Source organism: Centruroides sculpturatus, unplaced genomic scaffold, assembly GCF_000671375.1.
Source record: "Centruroides sculpturatus isolate CEXI.00-Female unplaced genomic scaffold, Cexi_2.0 scaffold590, whole genome shotgun sequence".
NCBI lineage: Eukaryota > Metazoa > Arthropoda > Arachnida > Scorpiones > Buthidae > Centruroides > Centruroides sculpturatus.
The window spans coordinates 6,777-24,720 of record NW_019384761.1 but is presented as its reverse complement, the minus strand read 5'-3'; the positions used below and the strand labels follow the sequence as shown (position 1 = coordinate 24,720).

The window sequence follows — 17,944 nt, the reverse complement described above, 5'->3', positions numbered from 1 at the left end:
TAGAAGGCCCCATTCTTCACCGGAAGCTAAAAAAAAAAACATAAATAAAATATAAAAAGAAGCAGACTTTTGTTTACATCGGTTTTTATCATATATTTTTACATAAAATTTTTGGGGCCTTCTCCGACCGGTCCCAAAATACGAGCTTATCTAAGTGATTAACAAATACTGTAGAGGAAATGGGACCCTTGCCGATTTCCTCTGTTGGTCCCTTTCTAGATATCATCTACCAGGGCCTAGAGAGAAGGGCCTCCCTATATAGATAGAGGGAGAAGGAAGGTAAAAAAAAAAATAAAAGAAAAATGAAGCAGAACGTTAATGAACACGCATCACTTATACAGAAAAGAGTTGTGCATTCGAGCGTAATTTTATAAACAGAATATTTTACACCCACTCAAAAGAAATTTAACGGTTTACCTATCATAAAAATTGCATAAAGAAAAGTTGTTAACAACATTTCTTTCGTAACATCCTTTCCCATTTGGCAAGATGTTTTGTAATGTGGGTGTAAATGGCGAGTACATCAGCAATTATTAACGTGTCCTCACTAAACTTATCATCTAAATTACAAACAATAAAGTCATTAAAGATAAGAGGACAATTGTCAAAAGTATAACGACTACACGAAACACCGTACGAGTATTTCATTTTTGAGAAATTTTCTCAGCAACAGGTGAACGTAATACAGGTTTATTTAACCGGCATTTTCCTTAATTCTAGTTAAGAGAATTTTTTTTTCCTAATAATAAATATGTCAAGGAAGACTCCTCTACGTTCTCGAAAGATGGAGAAAATTTTAATTAACAATCTCAGAAATTTAGAAATTTTTAATGTAATCTACAGGTTGCGATGATTGGTCGGGGGCCCGGAAGACCTTATGAACTTCTACACAATCTTCCGGTTTGTTACACTTCGTTTTTCCTTTAAGCAATCGAAATGACATAAATTAATCTTCTAGACTTCTTAATTAAATTTTATTGTACTGTACGTACCCCGACTCGAGCTCCCGAGTTACATCTCTGATTTCCCCTTCTCACGGGCCCCAATGAAATGCAAATCAATCATCGTTCCCCCTCTCGTAAGCTCTATAAGCTGCAAATCAGTCTGGCTTCCCCTCTTGTTGGCCCTATAAGCTGCAAATAAGCCCCCTTCTCTCTCGTAAGCTCTAGCTTATAAGCTGCAAATAAGCTTGATTCTTCCTCTCGTAGGCCCTTTCTATAAGCTGCAAATCAGTCCGATTTGCAGCTTATAGAAGCAGTCCTCTCTCACTCGTAGGCCCTAATAACCTACAAATCAGTCCTGGCTCAACCTCTCGTAGGCCCTAATAACCTACAAATCAGTCCTGGCTCAACCTCTCGTAGGCCCTAATAACCTACAAATCAGTCCTGGCTCAACTCGTAGGCCCTAATAACCTACAAATCAGTCCTGGCTCAACCTCTCGTAGGCCCTAATAACCTACAAATCAGTCCTTGCTCAACCTCTCGTAGGCCCTATAGACTTCAAATCGTCCCCCTCCCACTCGTACGCCCTAATCAAATGTCATTAATTGAACTAGAAGAGTAAAGTTCCTTATTAAAAACCATACGTTCCGTATATTAAAAACCGGTCGTATACAGAATACGTGGCATTAAATTAAAAAAAAAAAAACGTACAGACTTACATTATTAATCTGGATGTCTTCTAATTTTAATGGTTGATTGTGCTGAGCTTCTTTCATTGGGCACAAACGAAAATGATGATGGCAATAACTAGGATAAGCGAAGCGAGACATATCGTACAAAGTAAAGGACGGAACGTACAGTAGTATACAGTACAGTACGTATCACCTTCACTTCTCACATACCAAAACACGTTGCCAATCCATGACACCTTCGATATAACGTTTCGTACGCGTACACAAAGGATCCCATGCGGAGTAACCAGTCAATATTTTAAAAGTTCGTACATACTCAAGTTACAATAACGTTACTTCGAGAGTTTCCAATAGCAAAAAGCCATTACAATAGTAGGCGGTCAGTAGAGAACGAAGGAGGAAGTACGCTCCAGTGATGGCGATCTATTATACTCCCGATCTCGACTCGTAGACTACCTTAAAACCGGGTTCAAATAAGCCACCGGATAATTGGTTAACGTCCGATTGATCGGGTCTACGTTCGTTAACCGATACCTGAACCCACACCACAGATGTTCTACGTGTGACCTTTCGCATACACCTAGTATTTTTGGGGTGTTTTTTTTAACTTATAAGAGGCTCCGATGGTCCACTTCGTATTGGTGTCCCGTTTTCGTGTCTTTGCTCCTTTACACGTTTTAATAATATACAGCGGGAGGTGAGATGTGTTGTAACTCCCAAGTAAATATTCTGTGTGACGTAACTAAAAAAAGATACAACGGTGATAAATAGAGGATTGTCACATATATAGAAATAACCTTCAATTTATTGTTTTCCCGGAAATTTGTAGGAAATCCTTTAAACGTCCTGTATATATAAATACTTTTCAATATTTTATAGGAATAATATTGACTTTCTTTCATCTGAAATTCAAGGTTAATTCTAAAAATTCAAGGTTAATTCTACCTAAAAACTTATTCCCTAAAGGGGAACTTTCCCTTTATTCCCTTTAGGGAATAAAGGGAAAGTTCCCCTTTAGGGAATAAGTTTGGAGTTAATAAAGGGAATAAAATGGGGGATAAATTTGGAGGTAGAGTAACCTTTAGGGAAAAGTCATCCAGATTATTCCCTATTCGTTAGGGAATAATCTGGAAAGATTATTCCCTAACGAATATCTTTGTATCCGAATTCAAGGTTAACTCGGTTTATTCCCTAAAAGGAAGGATATTTTGCAATTAATAATTATGCCGATTAAGTAGAGGTATGCGAAGTTTAAACATGGTGATTTGAACGATTACATGATTCGATTTCGTGATAGAAACATTGAGAAAACCATTCTAACGCAATCTGTATGAATCAAATGTTGATTTTAAACTTCAGATTAGTAAATATTTATTCAAATATTCAAGTTTAAAGGGCGGAAATCTAAATAAATTTTCATTTATTTATGGATAATAACCTTTAAATTAATTAAAGATCAGGGATAACGTGTCGAAAATAACACGATTGCGCCATTAAAGTGAAAGTAGTGGCGTAAGTGTTGGAAACTAGAAATACTCCTGTTATTAAATGAATAAAATGTATATTTTTCTATATTTTAATATGAATTTAACTTTAATTCTTTAATAAATTGGGAAATTATAACCATAAAAGTTAAAATCATCAATAGTTTCAAAACTAATGCAATGGCATCACTCGAAGCAGTGAGTGATGTAAGTGAAGGAATTTCTGTTACTGTATTCTATATTTTAACACAGATTTAACCTTTAATTCTTCGAAAAAAAATAGATATTTTATGGTAGAAGTTAATAAAATCATCAATAAATTCGATAACAACGATACAAGGGCGTAACTGCCATCATCTTCCCACCGGGCGACCCACGCTTAGCGCTTAAATCTATGTTTAAGAACACATAAATAACTATCAATTATGTAATATCTTTATAAAAATAATAATAAATGGTATAAAGTAAGCTAAAATATATACGTTACAGAAAAAATTCCACGCGAATGTAACTTAACGTAGGCTTAATGAAGGATGCTTTTCATTTATTTCTACTCGTGAGGCCCTAGGGCCCATCAGAGGGGAGTAGATAAAACCACTAAACGTCCGGTACTTGTAGCTTTAAAGGTTTCTAACACGTAAATAGGGCTTTAGAAATGGGCAATCTGCTAAATAGGGAGACAGATTGAATTGCCGTTTAAAAGATAATACATTATTTAGTAAAATTATGAAAAAAACTTTAAAAAAATCAAAGAAAAATAAAGCATTTTCACTGTTCTTTGATGCAAAACTTCGAAATTTTATAAAAATATGAAAGAGTTAACACGAACAAAATTATACATTCAAGTAACAGTTATGGATAATTAGTTCGAATCTTAATCACTCATTTAATAGAGAAACGTCAAAGAATAGAAAAATAAAGGAAAGCAATTACTAACAATAGACCATAATTTCGAAAGGCGTTCAACCATGTTAACAAATAAGTCGATAAAAAGTTATTAAAATTGTTAAAAGTTACTCAACAACGGAAAATGATTGCTTATTAAAACCAAATTCGGACGACGATTGCCACACGAAAAGCATAACAGAAAGGCTCGGAAGTAATGAGATCCAAATTATGCCTTTTGAAGAGGGAGGGTGCCCGACATTTCTATTTCCTCAAGCCCTAACACCGACTGAATCTTACGAGTATCTTCTTGTAATAAGTTTATATGAGTCCTATCACGAATATTACTCGATATTGTGAAGTGAGGCCTCAGTCAAAATCTTAGAGGCCAGTGAATAAAACCCACTAAACAAGAGGTGTTCGCGGCACGTGGAATTTTCAGGATTTTATTCGCGTGTTTAATTAATCACACTTAATGTAAGGGCCTTTTCGAGTATTGCCTTTTTTATATAATGCCTAGCACTTGATTCCTAGTAGGCTGCTAGAGGCCTCGCGCTCGCGTGTTAAACGCGCGAGGCCTTAGACACGAAATATATGCCTAAAAGGGCCACGAGAATAGGACGTAGAATTAGAAAAAAAAAAAGAAATTTAAGCAAACTGAATGTGACGAACTTGGAAATTGCTCCAGCGTAAAAAAGCACGCTCCATTACTCGTTTGTAAGCGCTCTTGTTTCCTAAATCTAACCGTCTTCAATGGAAAAAAATAGTTATTAATAGAAAAATAGATTTTTTTATTTAATAAATAGAAACGTTTTACACGACAACAGGATGTCAACTTTTCGTTTTGAACTTCCTTTTTATCGTTAGGTGGGGCACCGCTGGGTATATCCAATGCGAGTTACAACACTTGGCCATTGTCTCAGATTTAACGTTATAACTTTAAAATAAAGCAAAACAAAATATAAATTATGAATTAAACTTTATAAAAATTAAATATATATGTATATATATATATATATATATAATTTAAAAATTTCTCTTCCTCACGCAACATGCTAGATAAATCAAGCGAAACGTGAGTCACGTGTCGTTCACGCGTGCCAATACAGTACCGTGATAAACCCTGGTGAATTTTTTTTAAAAATAAAAGTTGGGGTGGCGCAAAAGTCAGTTAACCTAGACAGTGTAAAGTCAACCTACTCGGTTAACTGACTTTTGCACCGATCCGTTTATATCTAACAACATAAAATAACAATTATTTAATAGAATTGGGATTTATAAAAGCATTTAATCGATCAGTAAAACGTGTAAAAAGGTGTTTAATATAATTTTTTTTTTAATTTTTATTTAATTAAAAAAAAAAATTCGAGTTGCGTGACTTTCTTGCCAAACTTTAAAATTGTGTCTGGCGCCATCTGTTGGTAAAATTTATTTAAATTTTTTTTAAAAATATTATTATAACATAACAAAAGCTTAATTTTAACTGTAAAGACGAATTTAAAAAAAAAGCTAATAACGAATAAAATCGTCATTAAGTCTCACTCGAGATATGACACGTGATCCCATTTATCTCTCCACCCCGTCGACCTTTAACCACCAAAATTTAACAGTATCAATGGCTCTAATGTACAAATTTCCCTGTAAAATTTCAGAAATTTTCGACAAAAAGCACGTGAGTTATTAAGCTTTAAAGTGGGCCAACAAAATTAGGCCTCCATACAAACAGAAATTAAAATCGTAATTATTATTATTATTACTATTAAAAGTCGAATTATAAGTATTAAATCTCATATTTCTTTATAATAATAATTATAATCAAGCTTATAAGATAAAGGAGTGCCAATTAGGGCCACTTAGACTAGGCCCTAGAGAGTAAAATTTTATGTTTTTTTTTGTTATGTAAAAGAACTCGACACTCTGAAATATGGGCTCTTCTCTGAAAGAGGAAAATCCATATTTGAAAGTGTGTCGGGCCTCATCTGATCATGCCCGGGCCTCTTAGTAATTAAGGATTAAGCCAATGCTCTGGACACTTTTTTTTAATTATTAATTAAATTTATTAATTAACATTTCAAAAAGTAATATTTTAGTGATAATAAATTAGTTTTATTTTTATTTATTTATGATTTTTTTTAAATAAAAATATTAATGTTTAGTCGCCATCTTTCCAGATGATTATTTACATTAGGCTCCATCTGTTGGTGGAACAACGCATTATATTTTAATTTCTGCTCTTAACGGGTAAATTCGTATAATTATTTACATTGTACGCATTATTCAGAATATATTTTGCCACGTATTTATATTTATATAAGGTCTCGAGTCAATCAAAAACATGCGGCCCTTTCCTAAGCTATACAAATATACTCCCGTTTCTTTCTTTTGAGGAAGAGATGTGAAGAGGAAGGGCCTCCTGGTCTTCATCTTCGCATCTCTCTCTTTAAAATCATAATGAAATTAATATAAAAAATGATTTTAATATGTAAAAAAAATCCCTCCTATCCCTTGACAACTAAACTCTGGGCCCCTCTATATCTGGTTATCTTGGTCACAAAGGTCCCCAAAATTTATTTATTTTTTGTTTAAATAGGATATGAAAATGATATAAATTAATTTCTTTTTGATAAGGGATGTAAAACTTGTTTAAAAAAACTATTAGTAAAGGGGCCCGCTAAGGCGAAGAGGGGCCCTTCATCTCCAGACCCCGAACAAGTTCTTGGCAACCCTGATTGATATTAAATAATATAAATAGAGCAGAATAAAGGCAGTGGTGCGTTATCCTATTGGCAAAAAAAGGGCAATTGCCGGGGCCCCTCATCAACAGGGTGCCCCAAACCAATCTTTTACAAGAAAATATTTTCCCAAAAAATTCCCTCGAAGAAAAATGTCTGAAGTCAACACTATACTGTACATGGGGCCTCCTAATACAAGTTTGACTGGGCCTGACGAAGCTATAACGCGCCGCTGGATAAAGGACGAATCTAAAGCAAAGACTTCATTTAATCTTTTACGTAAACAAATATAATATAGATTAAAATTTAGTTGTTTTTACTATTTAAAGACCTCCTCAAATATACCCCGAGGAGGCCTTTAAGGAACGAGAGAACGAGAGGAAGCCTCGCATTTGTGACTTAATGTATCCTCCCTAAGCTCGTGTTGAAATCTAATGCCATTATATATTTATAAACGATAGTAGATTTCTATTGTTTTACAATTATAGGGCCTTGTGTACGATTAAAATTATTTACTAAGCTCGCAACATAGTCAATTACAGAAACAATTAAACAACGTAACAAGAACACAGTTTATAATATATAAAATAATTAAACTGAGGGCCCGAGAAAAATATAAAACAGGGCCCTCACCCATCTCCGAAAGCCACAAAAAATATACTAATAATATGATAACATTCACATTACACGTTTCTCCCATCTATATATAATAAAACAGGTGTGTAGGGCCCTCGTTCACAACTATTACGGTAAGAATGTAACAGTAATTGATTTATATAAACACCGAATCTTGCAAAATATAGGCCTAAAACTCAGAAAGGTCAGTAAATAATATAAACAAGTCATCATACTACCCCATATGGTTTGATGTATACGAGTTTCTAACGCGTAAACAATACCCTTAATTTGTACATAAATTACTTACGTGTACAGGTGAAGAAGATTTAAACGAAGTAGGAGAAACCCTCTGCTGTATCTGTACGTAATGATAGGGCCTCTGATCATCGAAGAGTTCGTCTATTTTCTGTTTAATCATGGCTTCTTCCATGATGTTTCTACTTAACTCGCAGATAAAATAGGTATTCAGGTCGAGCTGTCGAGTCGCGAGTCCACATACCCACACCCCAATGACGTAACTTCAATATTAAGAATAAAAAAAAAGTACGGGTAGACAAGTTTATTACCCACTCATTTTATAGAAAATACCATTCTTAAATCATCCTAAATTACGTCACGTTCGTATATCCATCATCCAAATTCATCATCCTTACAGTAATTTGCCCTTTAGATTTACTACGAAAAAGGATTTTTTTAAACTGATTAATCGTGATTTATTAATTAATTAAATGAGGTATTCATTACATAATAAGGTAAGGGTTAAGATAAAGAGGCGTTTATGTAAACAGTGGCCATATAAGGTCAAATGTATGAAGGCCATATAAGGATAACCGGACATGCATTAAGAGTGGGAGAGATTTGTATCGGACGATCAAGGTCGTGTTTTTCCACTTTTATTTATTAAAATTGTCATTTTAAATTGGCAAATCGTAAAAAAACAATAAATCGTTTAAGTTTAAAATTGTCGTATTTTTAAGTGTAAATTGGTTTAGTTACGTGTCGCATCACTCACAGATGGCAGCACTAAATTATTATTATTTTTTTAAATTATGCGTTCGGTCGAGCTTACAATATGGTTGCCGGATTTTGTTTTTAACTCTTTCCTCATTGTGGGTACTATGAGGGCAAGCCCATTATGGGTTCGGCCAGGCCCACAGGGGTAAGAAACAAGGGCCCGATCATCTCTGGAAAAATTCAATGATTTTTGACCCGACAGCATTCGATTCCGGTTCCCCCAGAGACATAAGTACTGTACAATGTATTAGGATCATTATGAAGCCTAAGCATAAACCATACATGTGTTTTTTTCTTACGATTCTTCTTATATACAGTAGACCCCCTATAACACTGTAGATAACTCCGTGTTATATGAATTCCATGTTGTACGAGTCACTTAGATTTTACAAATACGTGAGCCGTTCACAGCCCGGCACACGTATTTGTAAAATCTAAGTGACTCGTACAACATGGAATTCATATAACACGGAATTATCTACAGTGTGTATTCTGCAATCAATTACTTTTCAGAATATTATAGAGTTTATACCAAACTAGCTGCCTATGCCCGGCATTGCTCGTGCTTCTGAGGAGATTATGAGATTGAATTGGGAAAGAATGATAAAAACAATAGTGTTAGTATCTAAAATGTACATTTATTGACCTCAGTATTTACAATAATGAAACTACAAAACACAAAAAACAATTTTTCAGGCTAAAATCACCCACAATGAGGCGACCTGGTTTACTTTTTTAATTCTTTCCGCCCTGTGAATACTAAGAGAGCCTCTTTTAGCGTGCCCATTATGAGTTAGGAAAGGCCCACAACGGGGCTGCCGGGTAAGGGACAAGAGCCTGACTTATCGGGATAGATCATCTCCGAAAAATCCATGGATTTTTTGGAGTTAATAGAGAGGTGGCACCCCGATATGTTTGTCCATAGACTTAACATTGTACAGTACATTTGACACTTCGCCACGCCCGAACCATCGCGCGTTTCTCTAACCTCTCTTCAGCGGCATCATTTACATAATAAGAGCTTTAATTTAATGCCCGAATCGTATTTTTAGCCCAAGCCATTAAGCCAAACTAAGTCGAACAAATTGAAACCTGGTTCCATTATTAATATATAGATATTAAATTTACGTTTATTTTCGGAATTTATGAACTTATTACCATTATTATTTCGTAAATAAATATTTACTATCGTTCCACATATTTATTTAATACTCAAATTAGTTGCTAATTTCAAAAAACAAATAAAAAAGAAAAAAAAACGCCCAGAAACTGCTAATTTGCATAAACTCCCATAAGAAATCTGATAAAATTGAAATTTAGAAAAAAAATGAACATTTTCAAGTAAAAATCTATTTAGATTAAAATATTAATTTTAAAAATTATTTATTTTTATATATTAAATCGTTTTAAACAATTAAAAAATATATAATTTTTTTTATGGAACAACGAATGGGATTACTCGATGAAATGTATAAAAGGGATTGTCTGTGACTCGGTAGTTACAATATCACTTCGTCGACTGTTGAGTTACAATGGGGATTGGAGTAAATATACGGAATTTGCAATGTCTTATTGTCTGGTTAATTGTTCTTTCGTTTTCGAGTGTTGTTTCCAGTCAAAAAGGTAAGTGAAGAATTGTAGAAGAATCTTATAATTCGTTTAATTGTGGATTTTTTTTCAATAGAATGCCCATTGAACTGGGTTGATTGCGGGAATGGCGTGTGTATACCGCATATATTTGTATGCGATGGGCAAAACGATTGCGGAAATAACAAAGATGAAGAAGATTGTGGTATGAATTCAGTGTTGAATGTATGGTTTTTTTTCCCTCTCCTATCTTTCTACAAAGGTTTTCTCCTTATGTTTATTCTAGGGACGAAAGCTATCGTTCCGACTTGTCCTGATGACAAATTTCACTGTCATGATAGCAGCTACTGTCTTCCTCTCAAATGGCAGTGTGATGGCAACGAGGATTGTGAAGATGGTTCCGATGAAAAGAACTGCGGTATTTTGGGGGAAGGAGTGGTGGTGGTGTTAAGAGTATTTATCTTATTTTTAACAACTCTCTTGTCTTATTTCAGATGTTGGTGGCAGCAATAACAGTTGCGACGGTTTTCTATGCAAGTCCATGGAATGCATTCCTCCCAGATGGGTCTGTGATGGATCTCAAGACTGCAAAGATGGTTCTGATGAACACGAGTGCAAAAGTAACTTCCCCTCCCGTAGTTAGGTAAACTTTTTAAAACCTGAAAGTAACTACATGCATCTTTCTTCTAGACACTACTACTGCCAAAATCGCCTCGACTTGTTTAGTGTCTAAAGGTCACTTCTTGTGTGGAAACGGAACTTGCTTAGATCCAAAGTTGGTGTGTGACAATAAAACAGACTGTCCCAATGGAGAAGAGGAAGGATCCCACTGCAGTAAATTTTTCTACTGCCCTTCTTTCCTCCTCCTCAGACTAAGAATAACTTTTTTTTTTATTACTTAGATTATACTTGTGCAAAACACAGATGCTCTCAAAAATGTATGAGAACCCCGGAAGGTCCTGCTTGTTACTGTAATCCTGGCTTTCACTTACACAAAGACAATAAGACTTGTCTAGGTAAAAAGAAACTGTTTCCCTTTTTAGATAATTCTAAGTGCTCGTTACCCAACTACTTTCATTTTTTTTTTTTTTTTAGATATAGACGAATGTCGAGTAGAAGGCTATTGCAGTCAGAAATGCGAAAACAAGCCTGGAGGCGCTGTCTGTAGTTGTTACGACGGTTATTCCCCTGTCAACAACATTTGCCTTGCTTTAGGTAAGACATCACCTCTCCTCCTTCCTTCCTTCCTTACATGGGAAACCCTAAAATTTTTTTTAACTTTTCAACAGGCGAAGATCCACTCTTAATATTCAGCGATTCTATTAGTATTGTCGCTCTACCGTTGAGAAATGCATATAAATTTCCCATAATTCACCATGGAAGTTCGACTTTTGGCCTGGATTTCGACATAGTAGAGAATAGAGTATATTGGACGAAAAGTGGACCCCAAAAAAATGCTTCTATTGTTTCCGTAAATATCAGATCTTCTGACGATATTAGAAACGAAGTCTCCATAGGTAAGGTTTTTATATCCAACAAAAATCATGGTTTCATTGAGACCCTCCACTCAGGAATCCTTTGTGATTGATTTTTTTTTTTTTTTTTTTTTAGGTTTGGAAAATCCTCAAGATATCAGAATAGACTGGGTAGCTAGAAACATCTATATAGTTGATCATGATCTGGGATCAATTATAGTATGCAAATTGAAAGCCGAATTATGTCTAGTACTCGTTGAAAACATTACAAATCCCAGAGCCCTAGTTTTGGATCCTTCTTCCGGGTAAGATTCTTTCTTTTCTTTCTCTTCCTCCTATCGTGAAAAATAATGTCGTGATTTTAATTTATATTTTCAGGTTCATGTACTGGAGTGCATGGGGGACAGATGCTGCAATCTACAAACAAGGCATGGACGGGAGTCAGAAGACACTTTTTGTTTCAAAACACCTAATTTGGCCGAATGGTTTAGCATTGGATAAAGTTGGCAACATGTTATATTGGACTGATGGTAAAGATATGTCTATAAGCAGGATAAACTTGAATGGATTACATAGAAAGGTAACTTCAGCCCTCTTTTTTTTTTTAATTGTCAACGTGAACGTCAAGCAAATTTTTTTTCTTTTAGAAAATTGTTCACAGTAGAATATTTCGCCCTCATTCAATCGCTGTTTTCGAAGATTACATATATTGGACTGACTGGGAGAAATTCTCAATAGAAAGATGTAATAAATTTACAGGCAAAAACCACATCATCCTCCATAAGGATGTTAACACACCCTTTGGAACTGTCACCGTAGTACATCCTGTCCTCTATGGGAACTGTAATTAATTCCGCAGCCCTTAAGAAACCACAATTTTTGCGACATTTAACTTTCCCTCCTTTTTTTTTTCCAGTTAACAACCCGTGCAGAACGAGTGCCTGCAGTCATTTGTGCCTCATAGCTCCTGGAGGAGGTTATACTTGCGCTTGTATTAAAGGATTCTTCTTATCTTCTGACGGGAGAACTTGTCTCGGTAAGATTATATATAATCTTTTTCTACAGTTCAACTTTAAAGAATTTTTTAACTTTTCTCCCTCCTGCCAGTTGACTTGGATGCTCCCCGTTTATATCTGATAGAAGACAGAGATATCTATCAAATAGCAACTAAAGCTGCGAATAACAACAAACCTTTCCCAGTTCCTGTTGTGACAGGTCCTGTAGCTGATTTGACATACGATCCAGAAACCAGAGTGTTGTATATAGGAGAGAACGAAAAGCAAAGGATATCTGCAGTGCATGTAGCCAATTACAGTAAAAAGTAAGTCTTTTTTGGTCTTTGCTAAACCACCTTAAGAAGACTTGAACTAAAATTTTCCCTCCCCAAGGGTTGTTATTGAGGGTGCTATATCCGAAATAACTGGACTCGACTACGACTATGAAGGTGGAAATATCTTTTGGACCGATGGTGACAAAGGCACGATAGAGGTGGTTGCGAGAAATGGATCGTTCAGGAAAACCCTCGTTGGTGGATTAACGAGACCCATTGACATCTCGCTGCATCCAGAAAAAGGGTGGGTTTAAGAACACCTAACCGTAACTTTTTATGCTTTCATTCTTGGTTTTAAAAGTACTGTTCTGTCTACAGCCTAATGTTTGTAGCTGTCTTGGGACACGAATCGCAGGTGCTCTTGTTCGATATGACTGGCGAAAATCGAAGAAAAATTAACAAAGCTGACGGTTTCTACATGTCTGTCTTCGTCGATAGGAGTGGCAACAGACTATATTGGGCCGATACATTTGGGGAAAGAATCTTAATGAGGGAACTTGAGCCCGAAAGCAGGTAACTGATGGTCAATCTCATAATTTAAAAATTATGAAATCAGATATCAATATAAAACTTTTTTCCTTCCAGTTCCAAAATCGCAGTTCTCAATACTGGTCACGTCATATCTATCGCAGTCGATGACCGAAATATATTTTGGTTGGATGGAGAACATCGTGCATTAAATTTTGTGACCAAAAATTTGAATCCTAAAACCGTAATTTATGGCAATCAAGAGAAACTGCACGTAAATAGAAAACTAGTCTACGTCAACCCACTAATTACCAAGAGTAAGTAGCTTAGCGAGGTTCTCTTCTCGGGCAGAGATTTCGGTCTAAACTTTCCATTTTACAGAAGGAACTTGTGCCGCTTCAAGATGTACTCAGCTATGTCTTCTTTCACCTTCTGGTTACGTTTGCTCTTGTCGAACTGGCTTCACGTTGTCTAGTGACAAACGCTCTTGCGAAGGTGAGGGTGGTTTTTCAATTGTTATAATGCAAGAGAAGTTTTTTCTTTACTGTGCCGTTTCTTTTGCAGTTGTTGCTAACTGCTCTTCGACATCTTTCCGGTGTGGGAATGGAAAATGCATAGCAAAGGATAAGAAATGTGACGGAAGAACGGATTGTCTGGATGGTACTGATGAAGTAGATTGTCGTGAGTATTTTTCTGGAATTTTTTGGCTAAAGTCCTGATCAAAATTATTGTTGTAAACGTTTTTTAAATTTTAAACAGCGTTAACGTGTGGGAGTGGCGACTTTCGTTGTGCCAACGGGAGATGCATTAATATAGGATGGCGGTGTGACGGTACTAATGATTGTGAAGATAATTCTGATGAAGAAAATTGTGGTAGGTGTTTTTTTTTTAAATTCATTCATTCCTCCTGAGGAATTTCTAATCCTGCCCGTCCTTAGCCTCTACAAAGCAGATTCCGCCTGCTTACTGTCCTCCCACACACGTTCGGTGTAAGAATGGCTCTTGCGTTCCTCCCGAGTTGCTGTGTGATCTTACCCCAAACTGTCCTGACGGAGATGATGAAAATGTGACTTATTGCGCTAGTCGTCAGTGTCCTCATGATATGGTGCGTTGCAACAGCGGCCAGTGTATTCCGGACAGTTGGAAATGTGATGGCGAAAAAGATTGTTTCGATAATACGGATGAAGACAATTGCAGTAAGGATTTTGTTTTCGTGTGCTCATGACAATTGTATTTTAAACTTTTCTTGATTTTAGGCAAGGCCATGACATGTAATGCTGATGAGTTCCGATGTGAAGATGATCTATGCATTCCTAAAAGTTTGGTCTGCGACACCTTCAATGACTGTCTTCTCGGAGAAGATGAAACTAATTGCAGTAAGTATTTAGCGCAGTTTACCATTTTGACGTTAATAATAAAATGATTTTTGATTTTATAAACACAGGTCACGGCTGTCCGAAAGGCAAGTTTAAATGCCAAGATGGTAAAACATGTATTTATCAAAGAGATAGGTGTGACAAAATAAAAGACTGCCCTGATGGCGATGATGAACTTGATTGCGGTAAGTTTTAATCTCTTCCCTTTTGCTCTGGACCTCCCTTTCGCGTGCTTGCTGCAAATTTTATTCTGTCATTTTGCAGCCGTAAAATGCGAAAAGTTTGAATTTTCTTGTCACTCGGGTGAGTGCATTCCTTTGTCTTGGCAATGCGATGGTTCCCCGGATTGCGCAGACGGAAGTGACGAAGATCTTCCCCAATGTCATCATACAACAGCAACTACTACTACTTTGAGTCCCTTAAAATGTAAGAACTTTACCTCTTCACACTTTTTTTCTAATGTCATACCATGTAACGTTGACTGAAGCTTAATCATTGTTTTTTTAGTTTCTTCCTGTCCAGAAACCATGTTTAGGTGCCAGTCCGGTACATGCATTACCCTGGATAGAGTTTGTGACGGAAAAGCAGATTGTTACGATTTCTCGGACGAGGGAGATCACTGTAAGGACACGTGTGGTTCGAACAACCATGGATGCGCCCACATTTGTGTTCATGGACCAGAAGGACCATTCTGTCAATGTCATGAAGGTTTCGAGTTAGGCGCCGATAAAATGTCCTGTTCGGATGTCGACGAATGTCAGCAACTGGGTTCTTGTAGCCAGTTCTGCCTTAATACAAAAGGCAGTTACATGTGCGCGTGCTACGAAGGCTACTCGCTGCAACACAATGGACAATGCAAAGCTATCGGTATAGCATTTTTAATATGATTTTCAATTCCATAAGAGTAAATATTCCTATTTCATTTCAGGAGGCATCTTGGTGTTGTTTATGTTAGTTCGGAATGATATTAGATCTATAGACTTGATGCATCACCACGAAAGCATCTTAGTTAAGGACATACACAACATTAAGGGAATGGATTTCGTAGACTCAGAAGACGACAGTGTAATCATTTGGGGTGATGCAGAAAAGGTGGTAGATCCAATAATTCCGGAAAGAATGTTGGAGCTTGTGCGCTTAAATTTATTTACTACTTTTTTTTTTGACAGGAATCCATCATGTATTTTTCCCTGAAAAACCTTACGATGGGCGTACTACTTAATACTTCGGACAATGTGATTCTAGTAGCCTACGATTGGGTTGGACTGAATTATTACTACGTTTGTGATTACGCGATACATGTTTGTAACAACAAAGCTTATTGCGCCACAATCTTAGATGGTGAAAACATCAATACGTTCACGCTCGTGCCTACCGACGGGTAAGACTTTTTTAAAGCAAGACTTTTGCAAGTAAAGACGTTTTTCTTAACTTTTATTGTTTTTGCAGAATAATGTTCATTGGTCTTGTTAATGCAATAAGTAGAATGGATATGGATGGAAGCAAATATCGGGAAATAGTTTCTCACAAAGTAGTGAATCCCTCTGCCATTGCCGTAGATAGAATGTTAAAACACATATACTGGGTGGAATTTAAACGTGATGTAATCTCTTCTGTCGATTATAACGGAGACAAATTGTAAGTTAATTCTTTTTAACTAACTCTTAATTTGTAGGAAAAGAATTTAAAAGTTTTTTTTTTCGTTTTCAGACGGATTGTGACCTCGAAAGCAAAGCTTCCTTTCGCTCTGTCATTGTTCGAGGATTACTTATACTGGTCTGAATGGGAGGTGACTCATATTTACAGGTGCAACAAATTCAATTGTGAACATCCACTCATCATCGCTCAGAGTGGGAGCATAGTGCGGCAACTGCTTGTTTTTCATCCTGTGCTTCGTCGAAGAGGTAAATATTCCATTTTATTCTTTGACCTAGATTTTGTCTAAACACTTTATTTTGCAGTTCGCAATCCTTGTGAACAAAGTCCTTGTGACCAACTTTGTCTGCTAATACCCAACAATCGTGTGTGCAAATGTAGTGATGGCTTCAATCTAGTATCTGGCCGATGTGAAGGTAAGCTATAAAACTGAACTTTAATAAGTGGATTAGCAAGTTTTAATAAGCGTGGTTTCCCCTCCAATAGAAACTTGCACGCCCGATTACTGCTACAACGAAGGATCATGCGAAATCGTAGGAACGACTAAACAATGCAAGTAAGTTCTCGGCGCTTGCTTTTTTTTTTCTTGCCTTGGTTTCTTTTTGTTGCCAACAGTTTTTGTTTTTTTAGCTGTTTAATTGGCTATGAAGGTGAGAGATGCGAGAACGAAATTCAAAGCATGACAGCANATATTTTTATAATTCTTATAAAAAATTATATAATTTTTAAAAATATATATTATATTCACTTAATTACTTCGACAATGATATAGCGCAAAATAGACGCATCATTGACACAAGTGAATATAATATATCATTACTGAGACAGGTAGCACATAGCATTTTCCTGTGTGGAAGTTGACAGTAAATGCTTTTCTTTATTCCTCTACTGTACACAATTTAAAGAATTTTAAAATGTGTTAGATTGGACACTCGGTGTGATAAACTCTTACGTAAGCTAACCTTTGTAGTTATTTATATATATCAAATACCTACTGTAATATAATAGAATTAGAAGTACGAAATAATCTAATAATCTTAATGTTTGTACTTACTTTTTTGCCTGGGCAACACCGGGCTTACTTGCTAGTGTAAATTATACAACAGTTTAAGCTATTTATTGAATAAATTAGCCGAATATATGAAACTGTTCACATGGTTTACTTAGCTGATGGCTTTTTACATAGCTTAAATGCAACATTTTAACAGATGTATGTAATTAATAAATTGCATAAAGTGTTGAAATGTCGAACCATTATATTATTTACGTTATTAATTGCATAACTGATGCAGTTTATAAACTATAATTACCATGAATTGGTATTTAAATCAATAATAAAAATCCACAAATTCCTCACGCATTAACCATATAATATAATTTAAATAATATAAATTCATTTAAAGAACACATTATTATTGTTTCCTTTACATAAAAAAAAAAAAAAGATAAATTATCATTTTCTTTTGTATAGAAATATCATTATTTACGTGCAAGAGTGATTATTTAGGGCCTATAATAATGTTTAACGTTCATTTTAAAGCTATAGAAAGGCATTGTCTCTATAAAAAGATCTAGATTAGATCTATAATTTTAATTAAAATTCACATTATGTTTTTTCTTTCATTATAAAAAATATAAGTTACATACAGACCCGCATAGAGGAGGAACAGCAGGGTCATTCGGCAC

General features: G+C 35.6%; 2 protein-coding genes across 2 annotated transcripts in view; one reads left to right on the top strand and one right to left on the bottom strand.

Moving 5' to 3' along the window:
- Positions 1 to 7,972, bottom strand: part of LOC111628799 (WD repeat-containing protein 47-like) — a 39,061-nt gene extending 31,089 nt beyond the window's left edge. The window contains exon 1 of the mRNA XM_023372644.1: positions 7,660 to 7,972. Coding sequence (XP_023228412.1) covers positions 7,660 to 7,782 — 123 coding nt within the window. The 5' untranslated portion in view covers positions 7,783 to 7,972. The remainder of the gene's footprint in view (positions 1 to 7,659) is intronic.
- Positions 7,973 to 9,867: 1,895 nt separating this feature from the next.
- LOC111628817 (low-density lipoprotein receptor-related protein 1-like) lies at positions 9,868 to 16,952 on the top strand (the record flags this gene model as incomplete). Its single annotated transcript, XM_023372658.1, has 31 exons — positions 9,868 to 9,989; positions 10,051 to 10,158; positions 10,240 to 10,371; positions 10,448 to 10,573; positions 10,644 to 10,787; positions 10,856 to 10,969; positions 11,049 to 11,168; positions 11,243 to 11,470; positions 11,565 to 11,733; positions 11,807 to 12,008; positions 12,076 to 12,271; positions 12,345 to 12,464; positions 12,536 to 12,749; positions 12,817 to 13,002; positions 13,077 to 13,271; positions 13,344 to 13,543; positions 13,608 to 13,721; positions 13,791 to 13,907; positions 13,986 to 14,099; positions 14,165 to 14,422; positions 14,483 to 14,602; positions 14,671 to 14,787; positions 14,867 to 15,028; positions 15,110 to 15,469; positions 15,531 to 15,694; positions 15,772 to 15,983; positions 16,052 to 16,240; positions 16,313 to 16,506; positions 16,564 to 16,674; positions 16,745 to 16,814; positions 16,889 to 16,952. Coding segments are annotated over exons 1-31 (4,911 nt in total), but the record flags the coding sequence as incomplete, so codon positions are not given.
- Between the last annotated feature and the right edge of the window lie 992 nt (positions 16,953 to 17,944).